General features: G+C 31.5%; 2 protein-coding genes and 2 pseudogenes across 3 annotated transcripts; 2 read left to right on the forward strand and 2 right to left on the reverse strand.

Moving 5' to 3' along the window:
* Positions 1-5,589: 5,589 nt before the first annotated feature.
* Positions 5,590-7,415, reverse strand: LOC146932056 (uncharacterized protein At1g66480-like). The gene is made up of 2 exons (XM_085703659.1): positions 6,667-7,415; positions 5,590-5,991 (listed from the first exon to the last, which is right to left on the reverse strand). Exons 1-2 carry the CDS (start codon positions 7,237-7,239, stop codon positions 5,932-5,934), a joined length of 633 nt encoding a protein of 210 aa, XP_085559785.1. The 5' UTR covers positions 7,240-7,415; the 3' UTR covers positions 5,590-5,931.
* A 4,524-nt stretch (positions 7,416-11,939) lies between these two features.
* On the reverse strand, positions 11,940-15,003 carry LOC146932057 (pentatricopeptide repeat-containing protein At1g11290, chloroplastic pseudogene; annotated as a pseudogene). Its single transcript, XR_015006913.1, has one exon. The product of XR_015006913.1 is annotated as a pentatricopeptide repeat-containing protein At1g11290, chloroplastic pseudogene (transcript).
* A 4,625-nt stretch (positions 15,004-19,628) lies between these two features.
* LOC146932058 (3-ketoacyl-CoA synthase 5 pseudogene) lies at positions 19,629-20,090 on the forward strand (annotated as a pseudogene).
* Positions 20,091-20,406: 316 nt separating this feature from the next.
* On the forward strand, positions 20,407-25,499 carry LOC146932059 (F-box protein At3g60790-like). The gene is made up of 4 exons (XM_085707720.1): positions 20,407-21,321; positions 21,855-22,014; positions 22,112-22,459; positions 25,206-25,499. Exons 1-3 carry the CDS (start codon positions 20,407-20,409, stop codon positions 22,435-22,437), a joined length of 1,401 nt encoding a protein of 466 aa, XP_085563846.1. The 3' UTR covers positions 22,438-22,459; positions 25,206-25,499.

The raw sequence follows: 25,499 nt of genomic DNA on the forward strand, positions 1-25,499 counted from the left end.
AGTTGACACTTCCTGTAGGGCTAAGGACATTCCGGAACGTAAAATCCGGAACGCTTCAGCATTGGATTCTTTTGAAAGAGAGCCATTAATTTGGGTTTGGACGGTTACAACCACTAACACGTTTTCATTGACTGTATTAATGACCTAGGACTTGTTTAAGGCTATAAATATGCTTCCATCTTCAACAAATACCTCCATTCTTCACTTCACCTATTTTCTTCAATTTTCTTCAAACGTTTTTAGTTTTTTAGGGGTGTCGGTGGTGTCATGGTCATTGTTGACCGTTCCTATGAACCCTGCAATAGCATTTCAGCTTGTGTGGGGTTCATATAACGGTCAACAGAGACCCTTGACATCAAAGAAAGACACAAAAAAACGCAAAACATCTGGTACGGATTTTATTTTCCGGAAGTAACTAACAATCTGGTTCGGAAAACAAAATCCGGACCAGGGGTATTTTTGGAATTTTTGCAGGGCGCGCGAGAAGGCAGTAAGGTGGGAAAAGTAAATCCCTTTATCCATTTTAAAAGATAGTAGCTTTGTATTCCAAATGAAAAATAATTAAACTGGTAGTAGTTGAGGTATTTGTATAAACCATGCTGTCTAAGTTCTGAATATTAAACCATTCAATTCACTCATACTATTGATAAAATAAATTATTCAAAAACACATTATCAAAACAAAATCAATTATACAACTCTCATCGACGCAAATGCAGTATAGTTAGTATATGTTTGGTTGTGAGGTGGGGAGAATTGATTTTGATATAATTGATTCTTTAGAATTGATTTTGGTTAAAAGTGACTCTGACTAAAAGTGATTTGTGTTTGAATACATTCATGTAAAAGTAAGTTGAACTATAATTGTTTGTGTGAAAATCAATTCTACAATTAAAAACTATAAATCCTAGCTTCAACTAGAATCATTTCTACTCGATAGTAACCAAACATGTCAGAATCAATTCTACATATCTAGAATCAATTATAGTCATTCTAGAAGTGGAACCAAACTTACTCTTATTAGTTCCTAAACTTACTCTTATTAGTTCCTCTAAAGTCAAAAAATTGACGTCTGACACGAGAGGTATGTTTCTAGTCATGGGCGGAGCTACGGGTATATCAATGGCAGCTTTGCGGGCTGCCCCAAAAAAAATTAGTATTTTATTTGAATAAAATAGATATGTTTTATATATTTTATTATCCTTAGTAATTTTTTTTTACTATCCTAATAAAATTATTTATCTACCTCAAATAATTTTATCTGGAAAAAATGAGCAGAAACAAACAAGAAAGTTAAAAAAAAATTATCAATTGTTTGATAAACTTATTTCATTTTATTTTCATACTTTCTGTCTTTTATATATAACTAGAAAGAAAGTTTTGTCAGCACTAAAAAATGTCAAGACAAGATTCAAAAATAAAATGGACAACGAATTTTTGCAAATAACTTATGTGTTTACATTAAAAAAAAACATTACCAATCTATTTAATTCACAGTCAATTACAGATGAATTCAACTTCTTTTAACTTTGTCAAACTCAATTTTTCTAATTAGTTGTTGCCCTTTTTTTGGTCTATAGACCAAATGTCAAGTAACACTGAAACTTGCGCACACGACTCCAAGGTCTCGAGATCAAACTCAAATGAATATGTACAACCTAACAAGATCTGCATTTCTAATTGAGTTAGGTTGTACCGACACCATTTTTTTTCTCTTCATGACATTGCTTTAATTTACATATTATATAAGTAAAATTTCAAACATTTTTTCTTCTTCTTATAGTAGATTCAATTTGGTATATTAGTTTTAAAAACAATTTTACTATTTCTTTATAGTTGGCCTCCTACAAAAAATTTACTTACTCTTTCTAGTTCCTCTTAATGAGTTGTAGCTTAGTAGATAGCCCTTTGATTGGCCTAAAATGGCGTTCTTGAATGACGGCGTTCATAGATGGCGTTCCCTACTAGCCTTACGGTAGCTTGTAACATTTCCATGAAAATAATAGGTTGTGCACTTTCTTGCACATGCATGACGAAAGTAAGAGGAAGTTTGCTTCATAAAGAGCTCTTTAATGTTTTCTTCATGTGCAGGCCACGTTTAAAGAATTTTGCACATGAACTCTTTTACTTTTGGGATTTTCTTTTACTCTTTTTTGTCTAACAGAAATATACATTATCGAGAAAAAAAAAAACCGCGATAAAAAGATAAAGGTAGTCGTCCTTACTGTTTTTCACCATTTTTTTAGAGTGAACAAAAATCACGACGAAACGCCGTTACAGTTGCGACGAAGCAGCGTTACAGCCGCAAAACAATGCAGTTCATGACAGTAGACATAGAATCCGGATATTTTTTCGATTGAGATAGATAAAAATCATATTGTGATTCATTAATAGTGTAAGTTATTTACGTTACTATCATTATTTAAGAGTTGTGTAATGTTGTGATTCATTAATACGCGACAACTGCAATTAGTATCGCAACTCCCATAACAATTGAAATCGTAAAATCCTACACGCGACCATGACCTTGATTGTGACCGTTATTTAAAACCATATATACACTATTTTTCTTACAAGTTTAACTCATTGAATTTCTCAATTTATGTCCTACAAAGCACTAACGACTATTCTCCAATAAATTATGGTAAGAAAGTATCCCTAAAAAAACAATTATGGTCAAAAATTGTTTTGCAAATTGCATGAGCATGACTCACCAGAAAGCTATCTATATCCGGTAGCATGACTGACCAGAAATTGGAGTATAAAGTTATGAGGACATTATTGAGATATAATGACATGTTTGATTTTTGAGATTCAGAGTACGTTTGGATAACGGAAAAAGCCCAGGAAGTAAAAGCTTGACAGAAAAAGACCCGGGGAAGTATATCCAATTTCTCCTCTAGAAATAATTGACTAAGAAAATTCAAAAAATAAATTGGATATAGTTTGGACATCAAATAATTGATCATTTTTTAAACAATTGACTATATCATTTTTATTTTAGCAATAATGATATATATGAGCACCAAACTCAGATCACCAAACACAAAACACCTTATACTCCTCAACACAATCTAAAAAAGCAAATGGTTATTGTTGCCCTCAATACATTCTAGTGATGTATCCATATTGATTTAACCCATAATTAAAATCTTTGAATTTATCTTTTATGCACCACGAAATTACTAATTTGACTCGATCAAATAATTGAGCGACATCAATATCTTGCATCGCAAATATAAAATTACTACCAGTTTTTTCGAAAAACTCCACACACAATGAGCCACACCATTATGAGGTAAAACACTAACACCATCCAACCAATGCAAAACCGAAGGGCACAAATGTTGAATTGACTCACTAATCTCGCAACTGCATACACAAAAATAATAACTCAGATTTTAAACGTCTTATTTGTAAGATTATTCTTCTTTAGAATTTTGTTATACATTCATCTTTAAGTAAGCAAAGATACCTTTAAATGAACTATTTTATTTCAAATTGCCTTAAAAGCCGAATCAAGATCTTCAGAATAACCGCCTATCATAATTTGATAACCACATCTAATGAATATAGTTCTTACTATGTGCATTTCTTCACAACCATTTATCACATGAATTTTCTGCAAAGAAAAGTTAACCAACAAATAATTATAATCTAAGATTAACTATTGCTCACATGAATTTCTCACTGGTTCTGCTTATGAACCTTTACCGAATCTCTACTTCGCGTGCTTTTGACGGATGCATTGAGTGTTATTTTTGAGAACATGTATATTCGACACGACAATCGACTAATCTAAAAGGTCAAATTCAACAATCTACTTGCGAGGGCTCCAACCAACACCACCAACCAAGCATGTGGGTTCTTTCTTTCATATAGATAATTACACATTAAAAAAAATATTTAAAAAGTAACCCGGATCATAACAAATTCAAGGTAAGGATTTGTTTTTGTTTTTTTTTTTTTTTTTTGAAGAAAGGTAAGGATTTGTTGATTACCACTTAAATGAAGGGCGACCTCAAATTGGGACAACAATCTTCTCTTTTCACCTTATTTCTCCAACCCATCATCAAAAAGCAATAGTTAAGTTACAAGAAAAAAAAGTACTGTATTTGCTTCTATGTTTTAAGGAACATTTTTTTTTTTTGAAGACTGCATAAATACTCAAGATATTTTGTCCATGTTAAGCCTTCTCAATCATACTTTAATTAATAAATCCTTCTCAATCATACTTTAATTAATAAATAAATAAATATCTTATTTTTTTCTCATTATTTTCGATTTTAAAATATTTCTCTGTTTTCCATATAGTTGCATGTTTTGGAGTTACTTAGCCAGAATATTGTGGTGTATCTACGCCCGTGTGAATATGATTTTGGTTTTTTTAATCAAAAAATGCAGTCCTTGTTTATGATGAGCTGTTACGTAGTAGTCTAACTTTAATCTAATAAATATATATTATTAAAATAAAAATAAAATGCTTAAGGTCAAAAGCTTAAGGACAATGAAGTGAAAGAAAAATAACTAAATCATGCAGACCGATACCGTGATTTTAGGATAACTCTCTAATCAAAATACACCATTCAAACTAACATATTATTTGAATATCTGTATTGTAGAATTGTATGTTAATCGTTAATTTATACCTGATTGAAAATCCATTCATGAGTGTTTTCCTCCTCCTTTTGTGCTACTAATTTCACTTCTATTGTTTTAAATATGGGTAATGCTAACCGGTGTCTCCGGAGCACTTGTTAAGGAAGTCAAAAAGGAAATTTTAAGCTAAAAGAGAAAGCGTTTAATGCATTTATTACACAACTTTAAATGTAAATATTACCCTTTTTGAATCATTATTTAAGCATTTAATGCAAATATTACTATATTTGCCTTCTTAACTAGTGCCTCAGAGGCACCGGTTAACATGATCCTTTAAATAATTATTGATAAAATCACACCATGATATTGGAAATGAACTATAATAAAGTCATGGATCGCGGTATAATTACATATGCTGTCGCGTGGTGTTTGGCAGGGTGTGATCATCAAAAGACTTCTCAACATTTATTTATATCTTGTGGCTTCTATGGCTCCTTATGGCAGGCAATGCGGTCTTGGCTCGGTGTATCAGGACCAAACCCTCTCAGCATATCTGATCATTTCTACCAGTTTACTCATTCGGCATGAGGTTTGCGCGCAAGACGCTCCTTTTTGCAGCTAGTTTGGTTACTTAGTGCTTGGACTATATGGAATGACCGTAATCATAGATTGTTTCATAATGTTGAAAATTTCATCTCTCATTTGTTAGATAAAGTAAAACACTATTCCTTATGGTTGCTAAAAGCTAGTAATGCCAACTTTGTTTATGGTTTTACCTCTTGGTGGTCAAGTCCATTGTTATGTTTGGGCGTTGGCTAACTGAAGTTCTAACTTTGACAGGATGTATTTAATAGGGGTTTCCTTAGTACACCTTGTGTTTTAGAGACGTCCCATCTTTGTTAATATATACCATTTTTTATTGTAAAAAGAAAAAAACTATAATAAAGTCATTCATTCATTAACATTTATTCTCTATATGAGGCCACATATATCCCCTATATAAAAAAAAACATATAATAAATAATCTCCAATATGTACACATGTAGGAGTTGAACTATTCATACAATACATAGGTTTACAACTAGTCACACACAAGTCACAACTGGACCCTGGTGTCTCAACCAAATATATAGCAACTAATTTTACTAAAGATGTAAATATTATTCTATGAAATGAAATGAACTAATTAATTATTATTCATACAAACACCTAAAAAATAGTAACCTGTTGTGATCCTACGTATTGTATGAATAATAGATAACTCTTATTTAACTAAACATAACAAAATCTCCTCAGCTTGGTGAGAAATTCTCCAGGAATAGCACCCACGTGATTATGAAGCCACAGCTATTTGAATCCCTCCTTCGTTGCTTGGCATAAAACTCACCCTTTTCTGTAAAATTAATTACACAAACACTTTAGGAAAATGGAAAACCTCGTAGTGATGCTCATTTATAATATGATTATAATGTAGTCACACAATTTTTTTAAAGTCAACATTGGTAAGATTTCTTTTCTTATGAATATTCAATCTGCGGTGAGTTTAAACATCATTGTCCTAACTTTTTTAAAGAGAAAATTAATGATCACAAATTTTATTAGTACTTCTCTTCTAAAAGGAATAAACATAAAGTTGATAGTTGACCTTTAAATTATCTTAAACACACAGGCATTTAGGACCACTAAATAGCCTAAATTCACCCCTTAACCAAATTCTTCCCCCATTTTTGGGTAAAAATCACCAAACTAATTTTTTCAACACATAATGAGTGACAAAAATTAAAAATTTCACATGTGACTGTTAGAAAAGTTTCAATGATTCTTGAAAGAATTTAAAAGGGTATGCTTGAGTAATTCATACATTAAAAAATTTCAATTCAAATTTTAAGTTTAAATAAGTCATGCTAAACCAAATGAATATGTTCAAATGCTTAATGAGTTTTTAACGAGGATGAATGGTTCGAGAGAACCAAATAATACAAAATTCTGCATTAACGGGGTCAATTCTCTTAGAATCGGAGGGTTAAGACAAAAAAAAATTAGCATGCAAAGTTAAATGAAAACAAACCTGTCGTGGTGTTCTCGGAGTTCTGGGAGTCCTCGGACTCTCTTGAACTTTAATCTCCTTTTCCCCGTTGCCACTGGCCTTATACAAACGCATAATCATCTCTGCAGCCTCAGCCTCATCTTTACAATCTCTCATCAACTTCTCCACCTCTGCCTTAGGAAGTCTAACTTTCAACCTCACCCCACCACCATTCTCCTTACCTTCCAATTCACCACTATTATCATTCATTTTACTTTGTTTCAAAATTGACAAATCAGAAGCAGATCTCCTTGTAAGCACCAAATTATCAAGTCTATCTTTGGCACTCATTTGAATTCCGGAACGAATTCTTCTTGGTTTGGTTTCTTTTGGAAGCTCCACAAGAAAATAAAGCCTCTTTGGTTGTAACTCTTTGTGTGCTTCAATTGCCTTTGCCCTAACACCATAATGCTTAACTGCTTCAGAATCTAACAAAACAAGACCTGGATGATCCTTAAGCACTTCTCCAGCTTTTATTGGTGTTTTTAGCTTCATTGTTTCACCATCTATTTTCATGACCTTTGTGGTCTTTTTTGAACCAAAAGTGTTCCCCATTAGTACCTCAAATTAATGAACAAAATTTGTTTAGGTTTTTAGCTTTGTGAGTATGAGGCACTATTGGTGGAACATAGAACGTATATAGTTTTTTTTTTATAAGGTTGATCAAAATAATAAATTTTGTTACAAAACCAAAGCCAAGGGCTAACTAGTTCGAATGAGAATTGGTGGGTGGGGTGCAACATAATTGCATGATTTATATAGTTCCTGATTTTCGGGTTCTTGGTCAATAAAGAAGGCATAATTTTAAAACAAAGACAATTTTTTTAGTCAAGAAAATAAACAAGACAAATTTATTTACGGAAAAGTACCAAAACAGAAAATACCAAAGTAAAGTACGTAGCCTTTCACTATCAAAAGAACAAAAATACTTATTAGTATTGATGATTTTCAACAACGATGTCTCAATATTCAACAATTGCCAATATTTTAAAACTTTTCAATATAGTCGACTTTGTGGCATTTTTGATGAAAAAAAATGTTGTAGTTTAATAATGAAAATAATTGAAGACGTGACCAACGGTAATCACGGCGTGGATTCAAGGGTTCGTGAAATTTCAAAGGCATGGCAAGCAGTTGCATGTGAATATGAGATTTATTTTGACTTTATTTGTTTGTACATGTAGATAAAGTACTTAAAATTTCATAATCGATAGATCCCTTTTTGGTTGGATATGTACAATCAAAGAGTGATTTCCGTTCAAATAAAACTTTTAAGGGTTTGGTTAATGATAGAAATACTCGTCTTGAATTCGAGAAGTCTCATGTTCGAACTTTACTTGTTTTTTTTGAAGAAAGATTAATGTAAATATTTTTGTAAATGTTCTTTGATCTTCAAAGTCTTTTTTACCTTGGACTAAAGCACCATACTTACCCTAAATTTGATTATTACAGTAAAAAAGTCTTAATTAATATCCCTACTATCCGGCAACTAAAATTGTATTGCATGGAGTAATGAGTTGTATCTAAGACTCGTTCAATTATATGCATGGAGTAATTATTTGTATCTAAGACTCGTTCAATTAAGAGTAACAAGATTCAAGTAGTTAATTGCGTCGTAAAAAGAAAAGAAGAAGAAGACAATTTTGACAATTTTGACGGTATGATAAAAAATTCAACATGTACCATTATAATAGTTAAGTGAGTTCTTTTTTTCAAAGATATTTTTTTTATCTTTTTTAATATTATAATAACTAAATAATATTTACTGAAAGTGTCAGCAAAAATAAAATAAAATATTTTAATTTTTATTACTTATAATAATGAACATTGATTATTTTTACGATAAATTATAGTTTTTTTTAAAAGGTTTATAAAAAAATTATTATGATTCTTGTTAACAATGAATATCATTTCCTAAAATATAAAAGTCAACAAATATCTTTTTATTTCATAAAATAATCGTTAATTTATTAATTTAGAAAACCAATATACAAATAAACTTCAATTTATAAATGTACATGAAAACAAAAGTTATTTTGAAACAAAAGTTGACATGAATTTTTGACGGTGGAACTATTCACCATGTTTATAAAATCACAACGATATTTTTTATTCATTTTATTAAGATAATAATAAGGATGTATTTTTTTAACACAAATACAATTTTGGTCATTAATCACTTAGTGTACTTCATTATTAACCACTAAAATGTACTCCGTTCGTCTCTAAATTATAGTAGTTTAAGGTTTGTGCACGATTATTAAGGAAATGATTAATTGTATTAATTTCAATGATAAAGTTAATGTCATTTACTATAATACCCTTATTAATTGTCGTTAGTGGAGTAGTTAAGTTGAATGAAATTCAATAAATAAGGGTATGATAATAGAAAAAAATAATAAATGTTGTATTTGTATTATAAAGTGACAATTATTTTGAGAAAAAGAAAAAATGTTAAAAGACAATTATTGTGAGACGGCGGGAGTATGTTATTAATCATGTATTTCATTAGCCAATTAAAGTAACTAACTAACCGCTAAAATACAAGACATTAATAATCACTTATTTAAAGGTTATAAAATTACTGAAGTGTATTCCATCCGTCTCACAATAATTGTCTCTTTAGAATTTTTTCTTTTTCTCAAAATAATTGTCACTTTAGAATATCAATGCAGCATTTATTATTTTTTTCCATTATTATACCCTTATTTATTGAATTTCATCAAACTTAACTACTCCACTAACTATAATTAATAAGGGTATTTTAGTAAATGATAACAATTTTACCATTGAAATCAACACAACTAATCATTTCCTTAATAATCGTGTACAAACCTTAAACGACTATAATTTAGAGACGGAGGGAATACTTTTTTTAATAACAATAAATGATATTCATTCAAATTGATAGGATACACCGATACAAATTTGATAAAAACAAAAAAAATGAATCTACGAACAATCTTACATCATCCATGTTAATAGAATACAACCACGAAGTACATAGTGACGGATCCAGGAATTTCAATAAGTGGGGTCAATATTGTTTATCATAAATACTTATACAAAAATATACAAATTTATAACCAATAAAATAATGACAATATTATCATTAAAAAAGAAACTACTTTTGACAATTGCAGTCGTCACATATAGTAGTAATGTTTGAGTACTTCTTGTGCTATTTTTTAGTAATGCTAACTTCAAAAGTAAATACAACGCCGGATAAAAAAGTTTTATAATATCCAGAAACTTTCTTGAGAGATCAGTCCTTTCATCTCAATTAGAAAAGTATTCAAAAGAACGAACATATATGTTTTCTAGTAATTTCTAGTATATTTCATCAAAAGCAATTTAAAAATAAATTCAATTTCAAACTTGGATTCGTAAATTCAATCTAAAATAAATCCACGGGCTACCTTAATGTTCTTTTTATCCTTTTAAGAGTATTAATGAAAAATCAATCATTTTTTTAGAGTTAAAACTGAAATGCCAATTGTTTTAAAAAAAAGCTTAAACGGCAATGTTTTGTTCTCAATCCATATTAGTAAACGGTGATAACTCTAATCCACTTTTTATATAAATGCAGTAGAAAGTATGAGAGTAATACTACTATTTTAACAAATGTAATTTAAAATTAATTTATATATATGACATTGTTTTACCTTTAATGTATTACTTTGGTTATGCGGGGTCAACATATAATTTAAAGTGGGGTCAAGATATCAAATTATGCTATTATTGGTTGAAATAAAAACCACAAAGTGGGGTCAAGTGACCCCAATATGCACAAAGTGCATCCGTGCCTGGAAGTACAAAAGCATACAAATACGACTTTATTCGAGTCTTCGGAATAGTTATACCTCCGGATCTACAACATTGATAACATCAAATTCATTGATTGGATCTGCACCGGAACGAAACTGGTCTATCAATATGAACCGAACTAACACCTAAACCAAATGGAAAGACAAATAACGCTGCACAAAGACGACGAACAAAACGTCGCACTAAGAGGACAAAATCATGGAAAAATTAAATAAATGTGAAAACACTTATTTAAATAAAAGCGAAGGGAAAAACTATTTAAAGAGGTGATTTGGAGTCAAAAATTGATCCTAAACTACCCGTCTTTTGTAGATGAAGGAGAAGAAACTAGAATTTTAGGTGACGACTCATAAGAGAAGAACAACGTCACAATATAAAATATAAGTATACATTGTTTAACTATTGAATAATTGAAATGCACTTGAGTTGTGATTGGTGAATAAATTACTCTAAATTATTAATGAGATATATGTTAAATAAGTGGCTACTAACATACATTTTCGCGGTTAATGAGCTACAATAAGTACTCAATGACCCAAACAGTAGTTGTGTTACAAAAATACAACTTTGTTTTTTTTTTTTTAACAAAAATTTTTTTATTAAAAATACAACTTTGTCATTATTTATTTATTTCAAAAAAGATATTAAAAATTGATTAAAAAAAAATTCTCCGTATAAATACGATGAAAAAAGAGAAAATATCCGATATCATATTTTGATGTTATAAGTTTAAATAACAATACTCTTTAATTAACCACTAATTTTCTCTTAGTTGTTGTTCTTTTTGTTACCATGTTATGTTATAAGTAAAATGTTTTCACCGTCGTTTATTAATAAAAAAAGTCATTTACATGCAAGAGACAACATCGACCATCCGATCACTAGTTTAACGATAATACCACTTTTTATTTAGCATGGAAATAATACCACTTTAAACAATCTATTGTTAATTTGTCTTGATTATCGTTTCCTTGTTAAAGTGAGTATATAACGGCGGGAGTACCGTCAATATATAATTTTCTTTATTTTATTCTTTTTGGGTTTGAATAGAGGAACTGAATGACAAAATTAGAGTCCAGAGTACTGATCAGAGTCAGGTCATCAAATAGAAAGACCTTTCGGACGGAGGTGTTCTTTCAAAAATGATATTTTGGACCATAATATAAAAAAGAAATCATATTGGACCAGCAGGTGAATCATTCTTTTTACTTAAGAACCATCTTTCGTCTGCCATTAAGCTTACGTACCATTGATCTGATCCAAGCATGCATCATCCAGAAGCTTTCATTTTCTAATGGTTACCCAGTCCTTGGGTTTATCATTATTATCATATTTTAATGCAAACAATGTGAATTTTAATCCTCTGTATGCAACAATATAGACTTATCCTTTGAAAAAGATAGAACACAATAAATGCTAAATATCTTCCTCAAGAGTTTTTAACATTATTTCATTCTTACGGTTGAATTTAAATACAAGATCGGTCAACAATCGAAAGAGATCTGAACTATCTCATCCAAGTGTTTTTGGATTTTTTTAATCACCGAATAATCTACGAAAGATTAAAAGTGAAATATTAAATGATACAATACAGGTAGCAATAACTACCATGATTTGATACACATGGAGTTCAATTTGATACACCAATCAAAGTATCAACTACCATGATAGCTAACTCTTAATAGAAGAGAATAACTACTTGTTGACAAAGTTCTAACAATCTATTTAATTGTAAAAAAAAAATCTCCCCCTCAATGTGGGCTAAAGCTTCTCATCATATCCTAGTTACCAGTAATCATTGCAGGAGCATTCTCCGTTAACAAAGTGATGAAAACGGTTAGCATCTCTAACAATAATTTCCCTCTTAACTATTTTTGATATGTATTTGGTGACAGTATGACAGTCAACACAAACGCGAAGATTTTTGGTGATTCTAATCAAGCTTCCATATGGTGTGTATAGAAGACCGAATGCTATAGCTAATCTCTCACTATGTCCCCAAAGCAACTGAACCTTCATTGTTTCATTTACATCACGAAGGACACAGCTCGTATCAGCAACATAACCAGAAGCCTCCACCTCAAGCCTCAAATTTTCGAGCAATTGCTTAATATTTCCCCAACCAGGATGAGAATCATCACCAGCAAAAAATGTGAAAACTTGGTTACCTACTTCAGTTAAACTAAAAGCAGGTGTTTTCTTCAGGCCCCTTTTCCTCATGAGGCCCCTTATGTAATTAACTGACTCCCATCTTCTTGCTTCAGAATATATATTCGACAACATAACATAAATTCCCGTATTCAAGTAATCTAAATAAATTAATCTATCTGCAATTTGTATCCCCATATTAATATTTTTATGGATTCTGCAACCGCCGAGCAAAGCCTCGAGCACATCTGTGCTTGGTTCAACGGGAATTTGTTTAACCAATGCATATGCTTCCTCAAGATAGCCTGCTCGACTAAGAAGATCCACAAAACAAGCATAGTGTTTGTCACTAGGCTTAATGTTATGATCTTTTTCCATACAGTGGAACAAATTCGTACCCTCTTCAATGAGGCCTGAGTGACTACATGCTGTTAGCAGAGAAACAAATGTAGTTCGGTTTGGCTTGAGCCTTTCGTCTATCATTCTATCATAGACACGAAGAGCTTGATGACCTTGACCGTGCATTCCATAACCCATAATCATAGAGTTACAAAGTATAACATCTTTTAAGTGAAATCCATTATAGAATAGCTTCTCAGCAGAGTGAATTTTACCACACTTGGCATACATATCAATCAAAGCGGACATATTAACAGCATTGAATTCATAACCATGCCGGATCAAATGAGCATGGACACTCCTGCCTTTCTTGAGAGAACCTAGGTGAGCACAACAATGCACAAGACTAACAAGAGTGACAGAATTGGCAGCCACTTTTTCTTCTTGCATCCGAAAAAATAATTTCAAGGCATCCTCTGCATAGCCATTTTGTGATAAACCCACCAGCATAGCAGTCCAAGTAATTACATTCCTTTTTTCCATTGTTCTGAAAACATTAGTTGCCTGCTTTATGGCACCACATTTAGAATACATATCAACAATTGCAGTGGATAAAACTAGATTTGATTCAAGTCCTTTTCTAATGATACAAGCATGGAGGACTTTCCCGTTTTCCAAATCAGATGTTTGAGAACATCCTCGAATAAGGCTCACCAACGTCCCCGAATCAAACCCATCACCACTTTGGACCAGTTTATGAAAGAGAGCAAAAGATTCAGGCACCATACCATTTTGAACACATCCTGAAATCATAGCATTCCATGAAATCAAGCTTCTATTAAACATTCTATTGAAAACCAAAAAAGCACCGTCAGTGTTACCAACATTACAATACATATCAACCAGCGAAGTAAGCACAAAAACATCACCACCCATGCCTAATGCAAGCACAAAAACATGAATACACATTCCCAGTTTCTTGAGTCCACTTTCGCCACACGCTTTAAGTATGCTAGCCATAGTCACAGAACTCGGCCTTATCCCACAACTAATCATCTCAACAAACAACTGAATTACCTCTTTCAAAAGGCCCTCCTGCACATAGCCTCCAATAATCGAATTCCAACATACAACATCCCTTTCAGGCATCCCATCAAAGACCATTCGCGCCTCATCAAGATTCCCACATTTCACCAAAAAGTTAATCATGGAACTACCGACATGCGGTTGCAAATGCAATCCTTTTCTAACAGCCACCCTGACAATTTCCATACCAACTTCATCATCCAATGAGACAGTACAAGCCTTGAGACCAAAAACACAAGTATAACTATTTATTTCAATATCACACAAACCCATCATTTTAAACAACTTGGGAACCTCTTTATATTCCCTGTTCTTAAGGAATCCACCCATCATGGCATTACAAAGTATGGTTTCCCTGTGAGGACATTGATCAAACACCTTATATGCATAATTAAGAAGACCCAAATCAGAATAATTTTTGATAAGTTTTGTGGCCAAAAAGTGTTGATTTGATGCATAATTTCTGATAATTTGTGCGTGGATTGATTTGACATGGATAAGTGTATTTGAGAATTCACGTAAGAGTGAAGAGAAAATGGAATGAGGTTGGTTGAATAATGAAGCATGTTGAATGGTGGCAAATGGTGCATGGTTGTGAATGAGCTTATTATAGCTACAGAATTTTCTGGATTTAGCGACGTTTAAATATGATAAAGGCATCAACCATAAGAAATGAAGGAAGAATGAGTAGTGTGCAAGTGCAACTTCAACTTAAGTGCTTATTCAATTGTCAAACAAATGAATTAAAGATAGGTCTGTTTGGTTCAAACTGTGGTGAACGTGAGGGATTTTAATGGAGGTGACGGAAGAGGAGGGGGAGGAGAAATATTTTAATTATTTATATGTTTGGTTTATGATCTCTCTCATTCTAATGTCGATTTGGTTATATTTGTCAAGCAGCTGCTACGAGCCGCTCAATGTCATGTTTGGTGCACTGTCAACCACTCTTCGTACTCGTTAGTCATGGGCATTACATGCCCACCAACTTCTGCTTGGTTCGTTCATCTTCAAACCACATCGTATTATGAGAGGTCTGCTTTGATACCACTTTTAACATCTCAGATGACTTTCATGATTGCAGATTGACACTACAACCCAACATAACTCTTTTTAACGTGTTTTGTCCTCACTTGCACGCTTTCGGGAAACTTTTCATAAGGTCACCCATCCCAAAATTGTTCCAAAGTCGAGCACGTTTAACTATGGAGTTCTATGGAATGAACTACAAAAAAGAAGATTCATTTTGTTAGTATAGGTAGTACCAAACAATTCTTATAAGTCTTCCTTCAATCATACCATCTCATAAGTCTTCCTTCAATCATACCATCTCATACTTGCACGACCTCAAGATCCTTTTCATTCTGACGCGGACTCGGTTATTTTTGCTTAAAAACTATCAAGAGCCGCTCATTGCCATGCCTTGTGCATCGGCAACCATTGTCCGTCTTTATCAACCTCGGGCGTTACATTTTGATTATCCATCTAACATAATAAATATTTATAAAATTAAGCTCTAGAGAAATATTTACGATAATTTTTAATAAATATAAAATTATATATAAATAAAATTCAATGTAATAGGGAAAAAAAATTACACCATAGGTCATTTAAGTTATTTAATTGTAACAAATCAGTCCTTCAATTTGTTTTTTGGTACCACTTAGGTCCTTCAAGTTAATTAATTGTAACATATTGGTCCTTTAATTTTTTTTTCATACCAACTAGGTTTTTAAGTTATTTAACCGTAACAATTTAGGGGATTTTAGATCTTAAAAATGTAAGTTATTCGGGACCTAAATGTTACAATTATAATTAAATAACTTAAAGGATCTAAGTGATACAAAAAAACCTTAAAGGACCAATTTATTATAATTAAATAACTTAAATGACCTATGATGTAATTTAATCGATAATATATAACAATTTTTCTATCAAAAAGTTAAGAAAATTGCTGTTGACACATTGCATAAGGCTGGGACACACATGTAAAATACAATTTTGCCCCCTCAGCAGTTAACTGCCGAGAAATTAAAAATTCGGCTGCAGTTAACTACCGAGGAATGATACTGGTGTTTTTCGGCTATCTTCTTCCCCCTCAAAGCAAGCATGGTCATTCATGATAGGCCCCACAAAGCTTAAAAATTAATTCTCAACCATATCACTTGTGAATTCCATTTCAACACAAACAAGAACTTAGATATATATAATAATAAGCTTACACCACAACAAAATCGTTACTTCTACGGTTGAATTTGTTTTAATTTTTTTTTTACTTTTATAAAAAAACGAGATATGAAGATTCATTTTCTTAATGGCAGTTGTTAATCGAAGCAAGCATGGTGAAATTAACACAACAAACATGAACGTGGATCTAAAATTGATAAACTTCATCATCATCCATTTGCGTCGAAGACATTAATAACTTGAAGATAGCAGAAACAACACAATACTTGACCAAGGCTAAGATGAGTTTGTCTCCTACAAAAGCAAGCTTATAATATAAACCAGTTTTTGTGGTTGTGAAAGAAAAAAAAACAAAAAAAGGGATTGAAGTGGAAGAAGAAGAAGAAGAAAGAGAAGGGTCTGTTTTCCTCGGTAACTACCGAGGTTTTTATAATATTGTTTTCCTCGGCAGTTAACTACCGAGGAATTCCTCGGCAGTTAATTGCAGCCGGATTTTTAAATCCTCGGTACTTAACTGTCGAAGGGGCAAAACCGTATTTTACATATGTGTCCCAGCCTTCTCAAATGTGTGAACAACAATTTTCAAAAGTTAATTCACAAATGTGCAAGAACGGCAGTGCATATTTGTTAAAAAAAAACATTGAACGCATGAGCAAGAACAATGATAAAAGTTATAACAAGAGCCCTCTGTTATAAGAGAAACACTATAATTATAGATAGGTAAAACAAATAATAAAAAGAGATAACAAGGATAATTTAAGATTTTAACAAACAAAAAAAATGAAAGGTAATTTTGTCCATATAATAAATGTTTTTTTTTTTTTATCATTCCTCCCCTCTCATCCAAAAAACTATAATTTGGGAAGGGGAAGCAATATATGGTGCTAGGAGGGATTTGGGTCCCTCCCCTCTGGTAATTGAAAATTATTTGTCATTTTTTTTTAGAAGTTATTGTTCGTCGTCTTCTTAAAATCAGACGATCCACCTTTGATGTCATGTCAAAATATACAAAGTATGACTATGATCAAAGGATTGATCGTTTCTTTTTCTTTATCTTTCTTAAAAACCTACACACCTGAACATACATTTAGTAGAACAAATTTTTCCTTTATCATCAAAATATTAACCAGAGACATTATTTATTGAACCTATTTGGTTCTTACCATCCCCCCTCACAATTTTTTATTTTATTTTTTATGATGACACTATTCATGAAAATAATACTCTCATGAAAATGAAAATGGACTGGCACTATTTATGATTCGCAACTTTAACAGATGTTCCGACGAAACTTTCTGAGGAAGAAGTTGTTCCTCGCTAAAATTATGTTTTTCTGAGGAACATTTTCCTCATTATACCAGTGTCAGGAATATCTATACAAACCCAATTTTTTATGTCAATTTTCAAGGAGCACGCGTTTTCAAGCTGCATTCCAAGGAAGATGTTCCTCACTAAACATGCAACAGATATTCCTTCAATATTTGGATGAGTACTTGTTATTTTATTATGATGGATAATTTTTTATCTTTAGTTTTATTTGTATGATAATTTTATATTTATTGCATATTTAAAAAATTATTTAAAATGCGTCAAAATACGCCAATATGTGTTGATTTTATTTTTTTTACTAAAGACCAAATTTTTATTAAAAAGTGAATTTTACATTATTTATTCTTTTTCGAATTATTTATAAAAAAATAGAAAGAATAAAAAACTTAATTATTATAAACAATAATTAATTAATGGTTTTTCCGAGGACATATTTCCTTGGAACGTGTAAAATTAAAACCAAAATTTTGTGCGGGAAAATGAATGCTTTCTCAAATTTTTGAACTATGTAATAACAAGGACAAAAGTTCTTCAAAATGTACATTATTGAAAATCAAAATTTATGCGAAAAATGGGCGAGATTTTTTTATTTTTGAAATAGGGTTTTTCTATCATGTGCAAATTTGCACATGTTAAGAAGTTTAAAGTAGTAATTTTGACTTGGAACTTGTGTTTTTTATATTAAATATGGAATTTTTAATCAATAATTATTGGTTTTCAATGAAAAGTTACTAGTTTTAGTTACCTTAACATGTGCAATGTTGCACATGTTAGACAAACCCTTTGAGATATAGGATTTAGAGGAAGAGGTTCCTCGGAATGTTCATAAAAAAAAATTCAGATTTCTTCTATATAATACCCACTCTTTACATAATTTTTTCATCTATCATTTTTCTCATATCACTTTATTTTCTCCTCCTCCTCCTCCTCCTCCTTCTTGAGGTCTGGTTTACAGTATTTTTACTTTTATCATGTTTTGTTTCTTTGGATTTTTTGGTGAAGGTTTTTAATGAGGAAGATGTTTATAACTCTGGGATGTATTTGTTTGGGGTCTTGGTCTAACCCCCCTTCTCTAAAAATGTGAGTGACTACAAGAGAAATTTTTACAACATCAACTTTAATAGTTTAATTTTCAAATAAAAAAATACAACAAAATAAATTTATAATAAACATAATAATTCTATAAAAGCATTTTTATTAGTTCTAAAAAGGCCTCACTCAAAATTTGGTTTAGACCTTAACATATAATGGGCCGGACCTAATTATATAACATAGAATTTGCTCTCCACCCTGCACTTTTCGCTCGCGCCCTGCAACCATTCCGAAAATACCCCTGCGCTAGTTAACTAGCGCAAGTGTAAAAAAACGGGACTTAAATTTTACATTTGCGTGACTTAAGTCACGCTGCATGAGTTAACTCACGCAGAAATTAACACTTACGTGAGTTAACTCACGCAGAAATTAATACAGCCGTGAGTTATGAAAAACAATGCAGCGTGAGTTAACTCACGTAAGTATTAATTTCTGCGTGAGTTAACTCACGTAAGTGTTAATTTCTGCGTGAGTTAACTCATGCAGCGTGACTTAAGTCACGCAAGTGTAAAATTTAAGTCCCGTTTTTTACACTTGCGCTAGTTAACTAGCGCAGGGGTATTTTCGGAATGGTTGCAGGTTGCGAGCGAAAAGTGCAGGGTGGAGAACAAAATTCTATAACATATTATAACATGAATTCTGCTCTTCTCCCAGCAAGTTTCGCTCCCACCCAGCCAAACTGACCAAAATGCCCATGCGCTAGTTAACTAACACAAGTGTAAAATTAACATGACTTAAAATTTTGTTTGTTTTACACATGCGTTACTTAAGTCACGCCGTATGAGTTAACTTACGCAGGTGTTACACCCGCGTGAGTTAACTCATGCTAGTTACAAAGTTGCAAAGTTGCAAAGTTCTGTTTCCAACACTGCGTGAGTTAAATTGTAGTGGCTTTTGTCCATCACCTTCTTTAACTTCCATTGTAGTTAACATATGCTATGAGAAGTGACATTAAAAGCTATAATGTTTCTGGTATGGGGTGCAGTGCTAGTGCTATTTGTATTGATTTAGCTCAGAATCTTCTCAAAGTTCATAAAAACTCTAATGTTATTGTCTTAAGCACAGAGATTTTGTCCCACGGTTGGTATCCAGGTAAGGAAAAATCAATGTTGCTTACTAACTGTCTCTTTAGAATGGGAAGTGCAGCAATTCTTCTTTCAAACAAAAAAGAAGGAAGTTATAAAAATGCAAAATATTTGTTACTTAGGACACTTAGAACACAAAGAGCTTTTGATGATAAAGCTTATTTTTCCAGTATAAGGGAAGAAGATTCAGATGGAAAACTTGGGGTGACACTCAAGAGGGATGTGCTTCAAGTAGCTGGTGAAACACTTCGTTCAAATATTTCAATTATTGGTTCTAAAATATTGCCTGAGAAACAAAATTTTGCAACTTTGTAACTAGCGTGAGTTAACTCACGCTGGGTGTAACATTTGCGTGAGTTAACTCATGCGGCGTGACTTAAGTCACGCATGTGCAAAACAAACAAAATTTTAAGTCATGTAAATTTTGCACTTGCGTTAGTTCACTAGCGCAGGGGTATTTTGGTCAGTTTAGCTGGGTGGGAGTTAAACTTGCTGGGAGAAGAGCAGAATTCTTATAACATTGTGTATATCCTATCTTATCATATATTGAAATACTAGCATACAACCTTTATTACACAAGTATTTCACCAATAGTGACATATCCTAAGAATTTTGATTCCATACAAAAAAAATGACATTATCAACAACAAACGAGAGAGAGAAAAATCATGGAGAACCAGATCTCACAAGTTCTACACCGAATGAGATTTTGTCTTCCATAATCTCTTATCTTCCGATCGACGAGGCCGTGAGAACTAGCATCCTTTCAAAGAGATGGGTGCCTTTATGGAAGAATGCATCACACCTTGACTTTGATGTGGCACGCGTGCTAAAATCAATGTTCATTCAATCCATTGAAGAAGCCGCTCAAAATTATAATGATATTGTTCATGTTGTATTACGTCATCATCATGGTAATTTGACTAGTTGTCGATTTGAACATCTCATTCAAAATCTTACCCTTGGAGACGTGGGAGGATGGATTGAGTATGCGAAGGAGAAAAACAAAAATTTGAATTCTTTAACCCTAGAATGTATGAATCCAATTCAAGATCCTAACAATCAAGATCGAAAACCTAATTTTCAGCCTGGGGTATTTTCTACATTCAATTCACTAGAGTTGACCAATTATGTATTAGACAGTTCAATTTTATCCGCATTTAAAAGCTGTGAAAATTTGAAGATTTTGAAATTGAAGAATATAATTCTACATAGTGAAACCATGAATGATGTTTTGAAAAATTGTTTGGGTTTGGAGAAGTTTAGCCTAATTCAGTCATCTGTACTCGGTATACTTGAAATTAAAAACCCTAGTCTTAAGTGTTTGGAGCTCAAGTCGTTGATTCTTAAAGGGGTAGATGTTTACGTCGAAGACCTTCAAGTTGTTGTGATTGATTCTCTAATTTGCCCGTCCAAGGGTCTGAAAATTTATTCTCGAAATCTCAAGACTTTTTATTCTTCTTATGATTCAACTGTGAAAAGCATCCTTGCCAGGAAAATGTGTCTGAAACTACAAGAAATTATTGAAAATTACAACGATATTATTGTAAGTTCTTCTCGTTCTATTTTTTATTGGTTATAAACTGTGATTACTTTCGATATTTATCTTATTATCGTTGATATTACATAAACAAATCTAGTTGATGCAACAACGATTATAGTCGTGATTCCTAGATCGATTATACTTCTTCTAGAACTTTGATGTAGCAATTATAACATGAATTTTAAAAAAGAATTTTAATAATAATCTAGATTTTGACATCAAGGTATTTTATATCTCTATGATTGTGATTGAAGATGTATTTGATTGTAATTATTTATAATATTTAGTATTGTGACACGAGTGCAACCATTATTGTGATCTCAATTTACAATCTTTGAGACGGTAGTTGCAAACAATAATTTAAATCCTTGTTATTTTACTTTGAATATCCATTTATAAAATAATGAATATTTAGTTTAGAATAATATAATGGCGTCTTGTTGATATGAATAATGATTAATTTATCTTTCATCATAGTATATAATTGTGCTAACTATATATATATATATATATATATATCTATAACTTCAATGCAGGAATCTCAAACAACTAATATTTTTCAAAATCTGTTGACCGTATCAGTTGAACTGGATTTGAATAATATGAAAGAAGCTTGGGCACTTTCATACATACTAAGGTCATGTGACTATCTCAATACTCTCGAAATTGCTATACCGGTATGTGAATCTTCATTATGTTATTGATTTTTTTGACATATACACATTGAAGAATGACTCTATTTTATATCATCTATAACATTTCTATTGAACTTGTGTTTAATAGATGGAGGCAGCTTCATATTTAAGTGCTATTTTTGAAGATTTTGCTCTACCATTTCCTAAGTCAATGTTTTGGGAGAGTCGGGAAATATACAATTGTATCAATCACAAGTTAAAATTTGTGACATTGAAAGGATTTACAGGCAAAGAGCAGGAAGTGATGTTTTTGAAGCATTTGATCACAAGAGCTTATGTGATGGAAAAGATCAATGTAATTTGTGATTCAGGATTTGTTGATGAGGCAAAAGGTCTATTGTTACTTCCGAGAGCTTCAACTCATCTTTCAATCATAGTGAAGTCTGAAAATAAGATTCAATTTATGGGGGATATTGAAATCTAAGAGAACCTACTACCCCTGCAAGGTAATTTTAATATTTTATAACCATCTTTTTTTATAAAAACAAACATAGGAATGTAACACCCCAAAGTTTGTCTTGCTTAATTTAATATTTTTGGGTTAAATATGTTTTTGGTCCCTATAAAATTGCGACCTTCTAAGTTTAGTCCTTACTTAATTTTAATAGCTTTTTTAATCCCTACAAAAAAAAATTACTTATAATTTTAGTCCCTTGCTAAAATAAATTTTGTTTAATTATCATTAAACTCTTAAATTTTTTAACGATTCTTTTTATACAAGTTTAGAACACTATGAAAGATTCATTTACTAAAATCTATAATTTTTTAACATGAAATAAATTAAATATGAATTTTTTAAAACGACAAAAGTTTAAGATATAAGTAACAAAAATATGGACGTAGAAATCAAATTTTTGCGATATTTTTTTCGGAGGACCTTTTAATAACGTTCTTAACACGCCTGTAAAAAATTGTTGAAAAACTTAAGAGTTTAAGCATAAATTAAACAAATTTGGATTGAGTAAGGACTAATATTGAGTGCAGAATTTTTTTGTAGGGATTAAAAATGCTATTAAAATTAAGTAAGGACTAAACTTACAAGGTCGCAATTTTGTAGGGACCAAAAACATAATTAACCCAATATTTTTTTACGCTTGATTTTATGAATGTTATTTGTGATTGAGTTGTATTTTGAGTGGGAATAAAATTAAAATAGAGTAGAGTGGATTTCCACATGTTGAAAGCCATTTTTTTAGGGGGTAAGGAATCATTGTGAATCTAGTTACTCTATTATGAATTGAATCTATGTTATTGCCTTTGAATCATTTCACAAAAAAATACTAAGTATTTTGTACACAAATTTTTAGCATAAAATGTACTTTGGATTGTTTCGTTGAGATTTATTTAGGGAGTCTAACTAGTAATCTATTTTTACAATTTAAACCTATCTTGCCTACTAATTTACATTATTTTAAACTTCCCCAAACACTCTCTTTCAAACCCTAGCCATTCTCTTTGACATAAATTATCATTTCAATATGTTCTTTTTTACTACAATTCATTTCGTCCAAGATCACAACATGTATTAACATGACTTTGTACTATAGCTATTGTTTTTGTTTTTCTTTTTAGTAAGGAGTAATCCACATTTTTATCCCTAAAATTTTGAGACGATTCATTTTTAACCTTTGCCTCAAATGCACTTTTGGATCTTAAGTATCATAATTGTGCAATTTCGACCCCCGATTGTTTTGGAACGATTTTGGTGCCTTATATTTTCCTGATATGTAATTTGTTAGCCTTCGCCTCAAAAAATTACGCTAATCTATCATAATTATTAACACGACACAAAATTTCAAAGTCAAGATGAATTTTCTCTAAAATCAAAAGTCTAAAAACCATATGTTGAGAACCAACTGAAGATTTTTCTAACGTAAGTTTATTTGAGATGTTTTAAGATTTTTTATTATTAATTTTCAAGAAAAGTCATGCTGACTATAAAAGTATATATATGAATGATGTCACTTCGGTGTAAATTTGACAAAAAATGGTACATACTAAAATATTACAAAGGGGGAGCAAAATCTCTCCGAAAAGTAGGGGGTGGGAAAAATTTCACAATTAAAATACTTAGGCCAATAGTAATTTGAAGCCTTAACCTTCTTGGACATGTTCTCTTGTTTGTTCACTACAAAAATGACAAGGAATCTTGGTAACTTTTAAATATATCAACTATTTTCTATCTCACTTGTGTGTACTTCTTGATTAAGGGGAGATTACTACTACTTTTTCTCTTTGTGATTTGATTCACGACTATGTAAATTAATTCTTCTAGTCACAAGCCCCTTTTGAATCAGTTCACAAACAAGAGATTTTTTCAATCATTAACACATGCTGTGAATACATTTTTGGTATATGTTTTAGATTTTTACTTCTCTATTGTCTTATTTTGTACCCTTGAGGTTGTTGTGATATATAACATGGTATTTTGATCTAAGAGATTATACTTAACATTATTATCTCAAATAATTGGACTGTAGAGTGATGATTTACGATGTTTAGAACTTGAATAGTTATGCGTTACCCATGATTTGAGGTACAAGAACTTATAAAGAATTTCATTGTGATGTGTGACCTAACCTATGACCGTACTCAATATATAATTTGATTACGACGTACATGACCATAGAAAGGCAAGAATGTTATTCCTTGTGAAAAGAATACATCAATATTTATGTGTATTGTACTTGTAGGCCATGTATCATATCATCAAACTTGCATGTTGACAGAAAATAATTTATGAATTCAGAAAGTTGAGGTCCTTAGAGGTTTGTTAATCTGGCCTTGGATTTTTTTTATATCTTATGTGTCAACCTCATTGTAATGCGTTTATCTCTTGATGTTATGATGTACTTTGAAAACTTCGAATCTTAATTAGTCTCCTAACACCATCTTACTAGTCACCGAGAGACATGTTTCACTATTTTGGTATTGAGCATGTAATAGTAATTTACTTTCTTAATTAAGTTGTAATAGTACCACATGCATATATAATATAAAGACTAGTTGTTTTTTTGACAAGCACCTTTGATCATGATTATGTGGCATGCTTAAATTATTTGATATTATGATTATAAGCTTGAGTGTTTGTTCTACACATAGTAACATTGTAGTTATTATGTCATATAAATGTGTTTAAATTCATTCCTAGTATTTTTATGCATGTTGTTTTTGTATGTTTCCTGTTTGCAGATGTTTGTTAGCAAGATGTTAAAGAGCGAACGTTGAACCTTTGTCCAGAAAGTTGAAGTATAAACTTATACCTTGATGTTATGTTATTTCTTTTGAGGCAACTTGTTGGTTTACATGTATTAATATGGCTATGGATATACTATTGCAACATCAAGTTTGAGGTATTATTTTTTATTGTCATTGATTTATTTAGTTTTTGAAAGAGATCAGTTATGATACTTTATTTTAAAAACATTTGTATCGACCTTGGTGAGTCAAACTTCTTTATGATGTTATATATTGCAATTGTAGCAA

Source organism: Medicago sativa, chromosome 4 (genome assembly GCF_051527215.1).
Source record: "Medicago sativa cultivar Bolivia chromosome 4, Bolivia_mono, whole genome shotgun sequence".
NCBI classification, from domain to species: domain Eukaryota; kingdom Viridiplantae; phylum Streptophyta; class Magnoliopsida; order Fabales; family Fabaceae; genus Medicago; species Medicago sativa.

Coding starts and splice junctions, on each gene's coding strand:
- LOC146932059 (XM_085707720.1), top strand. CDS start 20,407: ATGACATTATCAACAACAAACGAGAGAGAGAAAAATCATGGAGAACCA. Junction 21,322..21,854: donor AAAATTACAACGATATTATT/GTAAGTTCTTCT, acceptor ACTTCAATGCAG/GAATCTCAAACAACTAATAT. Junction 22,015..22,111: donor GGTATGTGAATCTTCATTAT/GTTATTGATTTT, acceptor AGATGGAGGCAG/CTTCATATTTAAGTGCTATT.
- LOC146932056 (XM_085703659.1), bottom strand. CDS start 7,239: ATGGGGAACACTTTTGGTTCAAAAAAGACCACAAAGGTCATGAAAATA. Junction 5,992..6,666: donor CTCCGAGAACACCACGACAG/GTTTGTTTTCAT, acceptor TTAATTTTACAG/AAAAGGGTGAGTTTTATGCC.